Source organism: Syngnathus scovelli, chromosome 11, assembly GCF_024217435.2.
Source record: "Syngnathus scovelli strain Florida chromosome 11, RoL_Ssco_1.2, whole genome shotgun sequence".
NCBI classification, from domain to species: Eukaryota; Metazoa; Chordata; class Actinopteri; order Syngnathiformes; family Syngnathidae; genus Syngnathus; species Syngnathus scovelli.
This window is the reverse complement of record NC_090857.1, coordinates 13,110,979-13,123,282: the sequence shown is the minus strand read 5'-3', so window position 1 is coordinate 13,123,282 and position 12,304 is coordinate 13,110,979. Positions and strand designations below refer to the sequence as shown.

General features: G+C 50.9%; 1 protein-coding gene across 7 annotated transcripts in view; it reads right to left on the bottom strand.

Annotated features, from left to right (window-relative positions):
* Nucleotides 1-235: 235 nt before the first annotated feature.
* The window catches only part of LOC125977570 (recombining binding protein suppressor of hairless-like protein), a 26,034-nt gene continuing 13,965 nt past the window's right edge, over nt 236-12,304 (bottom strand). For all 7 annotated transcript variants that reach the window (XM_049734280.1, XM_049734287.1, XM_049734285.1 and 4 more), the window contains one exon: nt 236-836. In XM_049734280.1, coding sequence (XP_049590237.1) covers nt 533-836 — 304 coding nt within the window. In that variant the 3' untranslated portion in view covers nt 236-532. The remainder of the gene's footprint in view (nt 837-12,304) is intronic.

Genomic DNA, 12,304 nt, shown 5'->3' with positions numbered 1-12,304 from the left:
TGGCGATGACCTGTTTTACTCTTGTCGTTTTGCTTCTTTTGTTCCTCATCATTGGCATCATTGGCATCCAAATAGGAACAAAAAAGGAACTTGTTCAAAACCATCGCTCATCTCTGTTCTTTGCTCATCACACGCGCTCACACACACATACACACACGCACACACACACACGCGCGCGCACAGACGCACGCACACGCGCGTACGCACACACACACGCACACACACCACACAAGAATGGAGGGCATTTGGTGCTTTTATTTGTGATGGTCACTCATGAAGAAAGCAAGCCACAGTTGGACTTGAAAGCAACATAAGAGTTTTGGTCAAAGTGTAGATTCAATTCTGAGCTGGAATTACACCTTCATGTTCACAAATTAGGATGTTTCAACAAAGGTGAGAATAGAAGAGGAGGATTTTAGAGTGGGGCTTTCCAAAGCACACAAGCTGTTTCAAGTTGAGGTTTTCATGCCGATTTGAGGCTTTCAAAATAGGGTGTCAAACAAAGAATAGTTGAAAAAAGCCGGTTAGGACTTCAAGTGAAGAGTTGGAAGTTGGTCCTGGCAAACTCGTGGTGTATGCTGTCCAACATGGCGTCATCGCGGTGCCCAGCTGCTGCTGTCCTGAGGGCGCCTGCCGCTGGGGGTGTCGGGCGGCGCGGCCGCTCAGGCGTGTACGTGAAACTGAAGGTTGTGCGGTAGTCGAGGTCGTCGCAAGGGCGCCGCAGGGAGATTGGCACTGTCACCATGCCACCGCCTTCATGACGGCTGTCGTCGCCGTAGCAACTGCACTGCAACGCGCACACATCGGGAACCGTGCAAACTAGGCACTTGGTGGACCTAAGCACCAAATGAAGCACAAGAGGGTTTCAAATTAGGCTGGGGTAAGGTTTCAAGTCAGCCGTTAGCTTCAAGCTCTGGGCAGAAGCTTAAAAGTTGGCCACCAAAATTACGGACTAAGTCTAACATGAGAGCTTGAAGCCTGCGGTAGAGTGTCAGGTAAGGCTCCCAAGTTCAAAATGGGCTTTTATGGCTTCAAATTAGGCTTTTAAGACAGGTTGACCTTTTCAAATTAAGGCTCCAGGGTTAGGCCTGCGCATATTTTGTTAGGATGATTGTTTCGATCCAACATGAAGGTTTGACGTTTCAGTTCAAGGCAGAGTTGGGGTTTCATGGTTTGCATTCCAATCAGGGTTTAAGAAGGGTTGAAAAAGGCTTTGGATTTCAAAGGAGGCTCAACTAAGGGTTGCGGTGGGAAACGAGGCCTTGAAACCAGAGTTAAGGTTCCAAAGAAGTTGAGCTGTCAAAGGAGGGTTTGAAGATAGGCACTTGAGGGGAGGTGGGGGGGTTCCCCTATCGCCTCTGCTGCTCTCGGCAGCTGAGCCACAAGGTCTGCATTGTCCATCCGGAATGGTCACATGGAAGCAGGAGAGTCTTTGGATCGTCCTACCAGCATCTCGGTGGCACCCGCTTGGCTTAGCTCGCCTGCCGTGACCCAAGAATGATCTCAAACACTACCAGATCCATTTTGGGGGGTTGGCTCGTGGGTCAGGTTGGTCAGGTTTGCGATTGCAAAGAATCAAAAGGAGATTGGGCAAGGTGGGCTTCCTCGCTAGGCCGAATGTCTGGAATCCATCTTTCAAGCCAGTGCTAGGCCTTCAAAAGTGCCGTTGCAAAAGTGTGCCAGTTTTGCAAATCCACTTGCGTAGACGTTTGCAAAGGGAGACAAACAGTAATGCAAACATACGTACACCATTGTCTCATTTGCAGCCTTTGGATTGGTCTGTGAGTCGTCACCATATCGTGGTGGAAGGGTTTGCGTGCCCCAATGATCCTAGGAGCCATGTTGTCTGGGGCTTCATGCCCCTGGTAGAGTCACCCATGGCAAAAGGGTCCTAGGTGAGGTGCCAGACAAAGCACGACTCACAAAACCCCTTTAACAACTAGAAAATGCAATTTCTGGAGAAATTGCGTGTGAAGGCGAAGACTTTGAATAACTTCTTGGGGAATGATACCAAATGATGTTGAAATGGGTTGAATTACTTGAGAAATGTGGAAAATAGAAGTGTAAAACAAAATTTGGGAGAATTTGGTTGGATTTCAAAATTTGGAATTTTTGGTAAGTGGGAAGTTGTGGAATAGGTAGGCAAGAGATGAGCAGTTGAAAGTTGGAATGGGTTGAATCGGTTGAAAAATGTAGAAATTAGAGTAGAAAAACGAAATTTTGGAGAATTTGGTTGAATTACAAATTTGAAAGTTTGGAATTTTTGGTAAGTGGGAAGTTGTGGAATAGGTAGGCAAAAGATGAACAGTTGAAAGTTGGAATGGGTTGAATCGGTTGAAAAATTTAGAAATTAGAGTAGAAAACGAAATATTGGAGAATTTGGTTGAATTTCAAATTTGGAATTTTTGGTAAGTGGGAAGTTGTGGAATAGGTAGGCAAAAGATGAACAGTTGAAAGTTGGTGTTAGGGTTTTCCAGGTTATCTTTATCATAGGATTATGTTGGAATGTAGACTATAATAATTAACCAATCTTGTCTTGCTCTCACAACGTAGTAAAGTAAAGTGGTTGCTTCCTTTGCTTGAGTGACCAGCTGCAGAGGAAGCAATCAAAGTTGTTCTGTTTCCCACAACATCGTAAAACACCCCCTGCTCTGATCTTACCAGAGGCCGGGGGTTCACCAAACCTGTCCACTCTCACCCCCACTCTGTTCCTCCTAATAAATATGCCCTTGCAGGAAGGAGACTTTTCAGACTTCATTCGATCATCGCTGTTCAGACAGCGACGAATGGACTCTCCACCTGCAGGTGTCTAAAAGAACTTGCTTGTCTCCCTTGTGGTTCTTGCAAAATAAGTTGGAGTGAGCACAACTCTAACATTTTGGTGCCGAAACCCGGGATCCTCATACCCACCATCTGACCGGCGAAGGAGGACGTGCTGCATTGTCGACAAGCCAGCGTCCATTAGGAGGACCTGGAAAAGAAAGTCCTGGGAAGAGAATTCTTCGCTGGGCCAGCATCTTAGGTCTGCCTTCGTCTGACAGAGGTGGATTGACGGGATCCGGCGGTGCAACGAACCAGGGGACAAGTAAGTTAAAGCGCTAAAGATACGGCTTTGGTTTGTCCGAGCTATGAGATACGGCTTTGGTTTGTCCGAGCTATGAGATACGGCTTTGGTTTATCCGAGCCATGAGATACGGCTTTGGTTTGTCCGAGCTATGAGATACGGCTTTGGTTTGTCCGAGCCATGAGATACGGCTTTGGTTTATCCGAGCTATGAGATACGGTGTCACGTGCTGGTGCCACCGGCGACAGGACCACGCCCCCCTGTCAATGGAATCGCCGTCACCTGCCACGGGCTCATGGACAGCACTATATCAGCGCCGCCAGCACAGACCTGAGTGTCAGTCTGTCCCTTGATGCTGCTTTGCTCATCAGTCCCGAAGATACGGACTCGCTTGACTACTTGGAACCCCCGCAGAATCGTTTGTCCTCTCCAGCCCGATCGCCACTCCAGCGCCCGCTGTTCCCATCATCCCCTTCTCCAATAAAGTCCGTCGCTACGCACTTGGCTGTACTGTCCGTTCCCTTACAGTACAGACTGACCAACGCTATGCAGCCAGCGAACGACGAGACGGCATTGAGTCGACTGGAGCGAGCCGAGACCGCCGTCAGCAGCCTGTCTGCCGACATCCGGCACCTGATCAAGGTTGGTCAGCAGCAACAGCTACAGCAGCAGGAGATGGCCCAAGCCCTCCAGAGACTGTCGGTGGCTGCGTCCCCGGCTGTCACGGTACCCCCGCACCGCTCGGCTGCCGAGGCCAGGACGCTCGTGGACGTCCCGGAGCCCCGCCTTGGCAACATCGAGAAGTTTAACGGCGATCCCAAGCACGTGAGGGCATTCGTGACGAACTGCCGCATAATGTTCAGCCTCCAGCCAATCACGTTTTCGTCGGAATCAGCCAAGGTCGGGTTCGTCCTAACCCACCTCACGGGCGAGGCGCGGCTGTGGGGCCTGGCCGAATATGAAAGGATGGCCCCGGCTTGCGATTCCTTCGACGCCTTCGCGGAGGAATTGCTCCGCCTGTTCGACCTGGGATCCGCCGCCGAGGACGCCGCCGAGGAACTGGCGACGCTGCGTCAAGGTAGCCGATCGGTCGCAGAGTACGCCCTTAAGTTCCAGACGTTGGCCGGCAGCAGCGGATGGAACACGCCGGCGCTCGTTAGCACCTTCCTAAACGGACTCGCTGAGTACATGAAAGATGGACTGGTTGCGTACGATCGCCCGCGAACCCTGAAGGGCGCGATGGACTTGGCGGCCCGAGTAGACCGGCGGATCCAGACGCGGCGGCGCGATAGGGAGAGGAGGTCCCCGCGAAACCCGTGTGGTCACATTCCTCCGTCTGCTGGGGACCCGCCAACCACACCACCCGCCGAGCCCATGGATCTGGGAGGGGCTCGGGTTCCCTCGGAGGAGCACCGTCGACGCCCCTCACTGGGCTTGTGTTTTTACTGTGGGGAGGGGGGCCATCGGGTAGCGGGGTGCCCGTTAAAGAGGCCGGAGCTCACGCGGCGTCGGGGGATCCGCGTGAGCTCGACCAGCACCGGCTTTCCCAGCCCCAGCACGCTCACGCTACAGGCACGCGTCCAGCTCGCGGCGGGCGACCAGAACGTGGCGGCCTTGGTGGATTCCGGCGCGGAGGGGAACATCATGGACATTAGCCTGGCACGCAAGTGGGGTGTCGGCTTCCTCCCTCTGAGCCCGTCTATTCCCGCACGTGCCATTGATGGCCGTCTGATCGGCGAGGTGGCTTTCGTGACGGAACCAATTAAGTTACTGCTCTCGGGCAATCACCACGAGACCATCCAGTTTTTTCTTCTTTCCCTCCCAGGACAGCAGCTCATACTGGGGCACCCTTGGTTGCGGCAGCACAACCCGGTGCTGGACTGGGAGGTGGGGGTTGTTCGGCAGTGGAGCGAACGCTGCCATCAGGCGTGCCTGAAGGCGGCCACCAGCCCACTCAGCAGAGCCCCGCCGAGGTACAGTCCCGACATCCCCAATGTCCCAGCGTTTTATCACGAGCTCAAGGAGGTTTTTAGTAAAGCCAGGGCCACTTCTCTTCCTCCACACCGGTCCTACGACTGCGCTATCGAGCTGTTACCCGGCACCTTCCCTCCCAAAGGACGCGTCTACTCCCTGTCCGCTCCTGAGCGCCGGGCTATGGAGGAATACATCCGGGAGTCCCTGGCAGCTGGTATCATACGACCGTCCTCTTCACCTGCGGGAGCGGGGTTCTTCTTCGTGAAGAAGAAGGAGGGCACGCTACGCCCGTGTATCGACTACCGGGGACTAAACGAGATCACTGTGAAGAACCGATACCCTCTGCCTCTTCTGTCTTCCGCCTTCGAGAGCCTTCAGGGAGCCACCATTTTCACCAAGCTGGATCTTCGCAACGCCTACCACCTGATCCGCATCCGGGAGGGAGACGAGTGGAAGACGGCTTTCAACACCCCGAGCGGACACTACGAGTACTTGGTGGTTCCGTTTGGGCTCACCAACGCCCCAGCGGTTTTCCAGTCACTGATTAACGACGTGCTACGAGACATGCTGGACAAATTCGTGTTCGTTTATTTAGACGACATCCTCATTTTCTCCCGCTCGCTCCCTGAGCACATCAAGCATGTACGGGCGGTGCTGCGCCGTCTCCTTGAGAATTCGCTCTACGTGAAGGCGGAGAAGGGCGAGTTCCACGCCTCCTCTGTCAAATTCCTCGGCTATGTGGTGCGTGAGGGATCCATCGAGATGGACCCTGGGAAGGTGCAAGCGGTCACGTCATGGCCTGTTCCCGAAACACGCAAGCGACTGCAACAGTTCTTGGGGTTCGCGAACTTTTATCGCCGTTTTATCCGTGGATACAGCACGGTGGCCGCGCCCCTCACCTCCCTTACCAGCCCCGCCTCCCCGTACAAATGGACGGAACGGGCAGAACGGGCATTTCAGGAGCTCAAGAGGAGGTTCACATCCGCTCCCATCCTCAGGGTTCCCGATCCCGACAGACAGTTCGTGGTCGAGGTGGACGCCTCGAACGTGGGTGTCGGGGCGGTGTTGTCTCAACGTAGCCGCCAAGACGATCGCCTCCACCCGTGCGCCTTCTTTTCTCGCCGTCTGGCGGCCTCGGAACGAAACTATGACATCGGGAATCGGGAGCTCCTCGCCGTCAAGTTGGCCTTGGAGGAGTGGCGGCATTGGCTGGAGGGCGCCACCACTCCGTTCATCGTCTGGACCGACCACCGCAACTTGGAGTATCTGCGATCGGCCAAGAGGCTGAACGCAAGACAAGCACGGTGGGCTCTGTTCTTTGACCGGTTTGACTTCTCTCTTTCCTATAGACCGGGTTCCCGTAACGCGAAGGCGGACGCCCTGTCGCGTTTGTTTCCTGGGGGGGAGGAGGGACAGGGTCCGCCTCCCACTATCCTCCCGAGCTCAGTTCGGGTGGCGGCTCTTACATGGGAGATCGAACGCCAAGTGGAAGCCGCATCACGCGATCAACCCGGCCCCAGCAACTGCCCGGAGGGTCGCCTGTTCGTCCCTGAAGGTCTGCGGTCGTCCGTGCTGCAATGGGCGCACGACTCACGCCTGGCCTGTCATCCCGGCGCGGCACGCACGAGGTACGTGGTGGCACAGCGTTTCTGGTGGCCCACCTGGCAAGTGGACACCAGCGATTACGTCAGAGCCTGCTCAATTTGTAACCGCTACAAGACGTCTACTCGTCCTCCGGCCGGGCTGCTTCAACCCTTGCCGGTCCCCCAGCGTCCCTGGTCTCACCTGTCGATCGACTTTGTCACGGGCCTCCCCCCCTCTGAGGGAAACACGGTGGTCCTCACGGTGGTGGACCGTTTTAGCAAAATGACGCATTTCATCCCTCTGCCTAAGCTCCCATCTGCGAAGCAGACGGCGTCCATCATGGTGGGGGAGGCGTTTCGCCACCACGGTCTCCCACAAGACATCGTGTCAGACCGAGGACCTCAATTCGCTTCCACCTTCTGGACGGAGTTCTGCCGACTCCTCGGCGCCACGGCCAGCCTCTCCTCGGGGTTTCACCCTCAGTCCAACGGTCAAGCGGAGCGCCTGAACCAGGAACTGGGCAGGTCTCTCCGATGCATGGCCGCCGGGGACCAGCGCGGGTGGGTCCAACAGCTTCCCTGGGTAGAGTACGCTCACAATTCCCTCCCCAGCTCGGCTACTGGACTTTCGCCTTTCCACTGCGTCTTCGGGTACCAGCCACCCTTGTTCGCCCACCAGGAGCGTGGTGCGGCGTGCCCGTCGGCCCAGGCTTGTGTCCGCCGTTGTCATCGCGCCTGGGCGAGGGCCCGGGTCACTCTTCTCCGCTCTGTTTCAGGCTACGCCCGCCAGGCGAACAAGCACCGGACACCGGCTCCGGAGTACAGAGTGGGGCAGCGTGTGTGGCTCTCGACGCGGGATTTGCCGCTGCGAGCAGGATCCCGCAAACTGGCGCCCCGCTTTGTTGGACCGTTCCCTATTCAGAAGGTGATTGGCCCGGCCGCAGTCCGTCTTCTCCTTCCAGAGTCCATGAAGGTTCACCCCACGTTCCACGTGTCCCGTGTGCGGCCCATCCATGAGAGCGCGTTGGCGCCGGCGCCCGTTCCGCCGCCGCCGCCCCAGCTCGTTGAGGGGGGCCCGGCTTACGCTGTCCGCTCCCTGCTCCGATCGCGGCGGCGCGGTCGTGGTCTCCAATACCTCGTGGACTGGGAGGGTTATGACGACGCGCACCGCTCCTGGGTTCCGAGCCGCTGGATACTCGACCGTTCGCTCATCACGGAGTTCCATCGCTGCCATCCGGACCAACCGGGTCCTCGGCGCGGGCGCCCGAGGAGGGACGAGGGGAGGTCTTGCCCGCCGGTACCGGGGTCTTCTGCTCCCGCGTCCGTCGATCCTGCGTCTGGCGAGGTGTCGGACGTTTCGGCGGTGTGCTGACCCCCCCACCTGGTCGCCCGGGGAATTGCCTTCCTTTTTTTTTGTTTTTTTTTTGTTTTGTTTTTGGTTCCTGGGGACGTCGGGAGCCGTCCCTTGTGGGGGGGGTTCTGTCACGTGCTGGTGCCACCGGCGACAGGACCACGCCCCCCTGTCAATGGAATCGCCGTCACCTGCCACGGGCTCATGGACAGCACTATATCAGCGCCGCCAGCACAGACCTGAGTGTCAGTCTGTCCCTTGATGCTGCTTTGCTCATCAGTCCCGAAGATACGGACTCGCTTGACTACTTGGAACCCCCGCAGAATCGTTTGTCCTCTCCAGCCCGATCGCCGCTCCAGCGCCCGCTGTTCCCATCATGCCCTTCTCCAATAAAGTCCGTCGCTACGCACTTGGCTGTACTGTCCGTTCCCTTACATACAGCTTTGGTTTGTCCGAGCCATGAGGCCTAAAAAAGCGCTGGAGTTAGTGTGATTGAGTGTGTGACTGGTAGGATAAATTGACTAAAAAGCAGTTCTAGCGTTGATCCACGGCAATAAAACAGGCTAGTAATCTGTTGGAAGGTCAATTTAAACCTGCATTGAGGATCCTCAAAGAAAAAAAATTTGAAAAAAAAAAATTGTAAAACCTTAAACTACTAGAATTAAGATGGGAAATAAAAACGGTAAATCTCTACCTCTTGACGGAGATGAGAAGTTCATGGCAAGTAGATTTCTTAATTGTATGCAATACATGCTGAAGTGGAAGAAAATGTATGGAGTACAGGGAAATTTGAAATGTGGAAGAAGTGGTAGAAGTGCTAGAGTGTGGTTGAAATCTTCACAAAGAGATGAGAACGAATTCAAGAGACAAAAGCTAGAAAGATGAAAACTGATGCGGTCACAAGTGTTTGTCAGACCAGGAGACAATAAGGCCCCTGTGAGCAGGTGCAAGGCCGCAGCTCAAGCCGCGGCTCAAGCAAGGGGCAAGAGGAGTTTCTGGTCCTATGCAAATCATGTATCGAAATTTAAAAGATCTGAAACCTCTCCCATATGACAGCAAAACATGTCATTGTCAGGTTATCAAAAATCTTTTTAGATTGTTAGAGCCCCTGTCCACACAAGAAGTATGACAATGCTGTTTGTATGCCCAATTACAAATGACTAGAGCTCAAATTGTGTTACACTGAAGTTAAAATATGCAAATCAAGTGGTAAAGAAATGCAACTTGCTTCTAGAAGATAAATAAATACAATTAGAATGTGCTGTCCTCGTGTGCATGGGAGGGACCAGCTCATGATCGACCACAGGAAATGGCCAGCCTGTGACGAATCATTGGTGCTGGTAACTACCTTTTGCATGCGAGAGTTGTGCATGTGTGTGCGTATATGTTAAAATGATGAACATTGGCTAAAGTTTTAGTATAAAAAGAAATTTGCTAGGCTGTTGTCTATTCAATTTACACCGCAGAACAGAAACAATTTTGACAGATAAAAATGAAAGAAAAAGAGAGAAATCTGTTTGCGAGCAGAAACTAATCCACACTAGTGCATGTTAGTGTCAAGCCCTCATGAGAAATTCGGAGTTAACAAAACAACAGAACATGCTTTCAGGAATTGGGAGAAGCTAAATTGTGAATTTAAGATTTTGCAATGCTACATTTAATAGGAATAATTGATTGGTTGTGTTATAAGACTATACAAAATTCTAAATGCAAGTTAAATCTGAGAGATTGAGTTCTTCAAATTTAAAAACAAAGAAAAAATTCAGATTAATTTGCCAATTGTTTGTTTTAGTTAAGTTTTTTTTAATTGGTGGATTGTTCTACCAGGAAACCTGAGTTGAAAATGATATATGAATGTTGTGTGTTGAGCTTGGATGAATTGGGACCAATGTGATAGAAAGACTCCTTTTTGGAGACTGCGTGTGAGATGCAAATGAACATTGATGAATGATAGCCTGAATGAAAAGAAATTACAGGTTGAATGGTTGAAGTTGTTGGCGACTACTATGGAAAATTAGTAGAGCGACTTTGATGAAAGAGTGATTTTGAGCAGGTTGAATGTTAGAAAGAAACACGTAGCTTTTGGATTGATAATTAACTAGAAAAAAAAAACTGGAGAACCAGTAACACATGTAGAAGATGTGTGAACTGAGAAATTGAGAAGCGTTTTGGAAAGAAAGTCAAATTAAATGATGGAATCGTATGTAGTAAAGAACGCATTCTCCCAAAAAGTTTGTCAAGGTGTGAGGCATGGGCGTTGCCAAGCCTCAAAAGGAGGGAGTGAGTAGGACAGATAGTGGAAGATAGTAATAATACAACACTTTATGACAATGAATTTTCGAATACATTTGGTGTTATACTGTGGTAAATTTTTTATTCTGGTGTAGATAGGTTAGCAACACGAGAGATTTAGAGGTTCAAAAGAAAGACAGTTAAAAGAAAACATTTTTGATTTGGACAATTGCAGGCTAACAGGAACATGAGAACGATAAGAACTACGAGGTGGGATCCAATTTCATTGGGGAGATTGATAATTCACAGCACCATACTCTAAGTCACATTTTTGAGCAAGCATGACAATAACATGTGAGAGGTCAAGACATACAGATCAGGGCTTGATGTGGAAAGCAGACCTCGATGAGTTGATTTTCAATAATGATACTGAAGACAACATACTGTCCGATTAAATTGTAACTATAGATAAAGTGTAGCTCAAAAATAGGATGAGTTGCAGGATTTACGATATAAAAACGAGACCGCTCTTATTAGAAGAATTTGAAGTTTGGTAAACAAACGTTACCAGCAAATTGATGGAAGCAGCTACATTTGGAGATAGTCTTACAAGTTTGATGTCCCAGCCTGTCATTCTCAGTGTCAGAGTCCCTGAAACCCAATCCGAGACTTCGCCTGCAGCCGTGAACAACTACAAAATGGTGCCTGGCTCTGAAGCACCTTTGACTTTTGGCGAAGGACAAGAAAAGACTGCTGTCGTGCTTGGAGAAGGACAAGTACACTCCGGAGGACAGACAACATCCTCGGGGACGAGAAAAGACAGTGAAAAGCGGAGGAACTCACAATGATGAAAATTGACTCATTTGAACAATGGACTCATTCAAGAGTGATGGATGGGGTCGCTCTGAAGCAACAACAAAAGAAAACCAACTTGAGAGGGTGAAGTGCAGCAAAAAGATATGGACTTGGAGTGTCCGACGACCAAATCGCACTCCTTGCTACGGCGTTACCAAATTTGGTGAAGCTTGGTTCAAAGTGGAAGGGAGGTTCACTGTGCACTGAGTTTGACAGAACTGAGGAGATTTGATAAATAAATAAATAAAAATTTGAAAAATACGTAGGGCTACAGAGAAAAGCATTATAATCAGAGATTGAACGGATTTGGATAAAACAAATAGGCTAAAACGGTAGGAAACAAGAGCAAGATCTGATATTTTGGCTCATCAAGCTTAAAACGTAGAGGTCGAGTTATATAAATTTTAGAACAGGACATTTGGCAGTCAGGAGGAAGCTAGGTTGCTCAATGTACCTATTCAATACAATAGTAAGGTTTTTTGTACCACAGTGGAGGTTGGATGGTCAGAAAGTTAGGTACGTTCAATTTTTGACATTCACACAATCATGCATAGGAGTCACCCGGCGACAGTTAACAAGTTGATGACTGCAATAGGGGCCACCTACGACTGCACCGACATGAAAAAGTAGAAGCGAGAGAGCAGAGTATGGGATTATATGCTAAAACGTCTGCTATACAGTTACCGATAGGAGATTGTATCAAAAGAAGCTACATGAGAGATGGATTAGAATCCCTTTGTCTGTGTGTTCTGTTTGTGAGTAATCTCTGTAAAATTGTGACAGTCTTGTTGTCGTTCGTCTGAACTTTGTATGCCATTTTGTGTATGTGTGCGGGCAGGTGTGTGTGTGTGTGTGTGTGTGTGTGTGTGTGTGTGTGTGTGTGTGTGTGTGTGTGTGTGTGTGTGTGTGTGTGTGTGTGTGTGTGTGTGTGTGTGTGTGTGTTCACACCCTGTGTGGGTGCGAGCGTGTGAGGAGAAAGAAGGCATGGATAAGACAATCTCTTTTAAACCAGGAGGCAATAAATGGGACCATAAATAGTTTTTGGTTAAAGGGAATCATTAGGAGGTGTTCAAACTCTTCCCGCAAACACTCCTATTTGCCAGTTAAATGGGCACGACAATTGACTACGAGAGTTGCAAACAACAGATGAAGAGCAGTCCTTGGCAGATTATATGATCAGGACGCTCAAACTGTGTCAAAGACAAATTTACTGCCGCTTGATCTTTCCTCCTCACAGGTCGACAA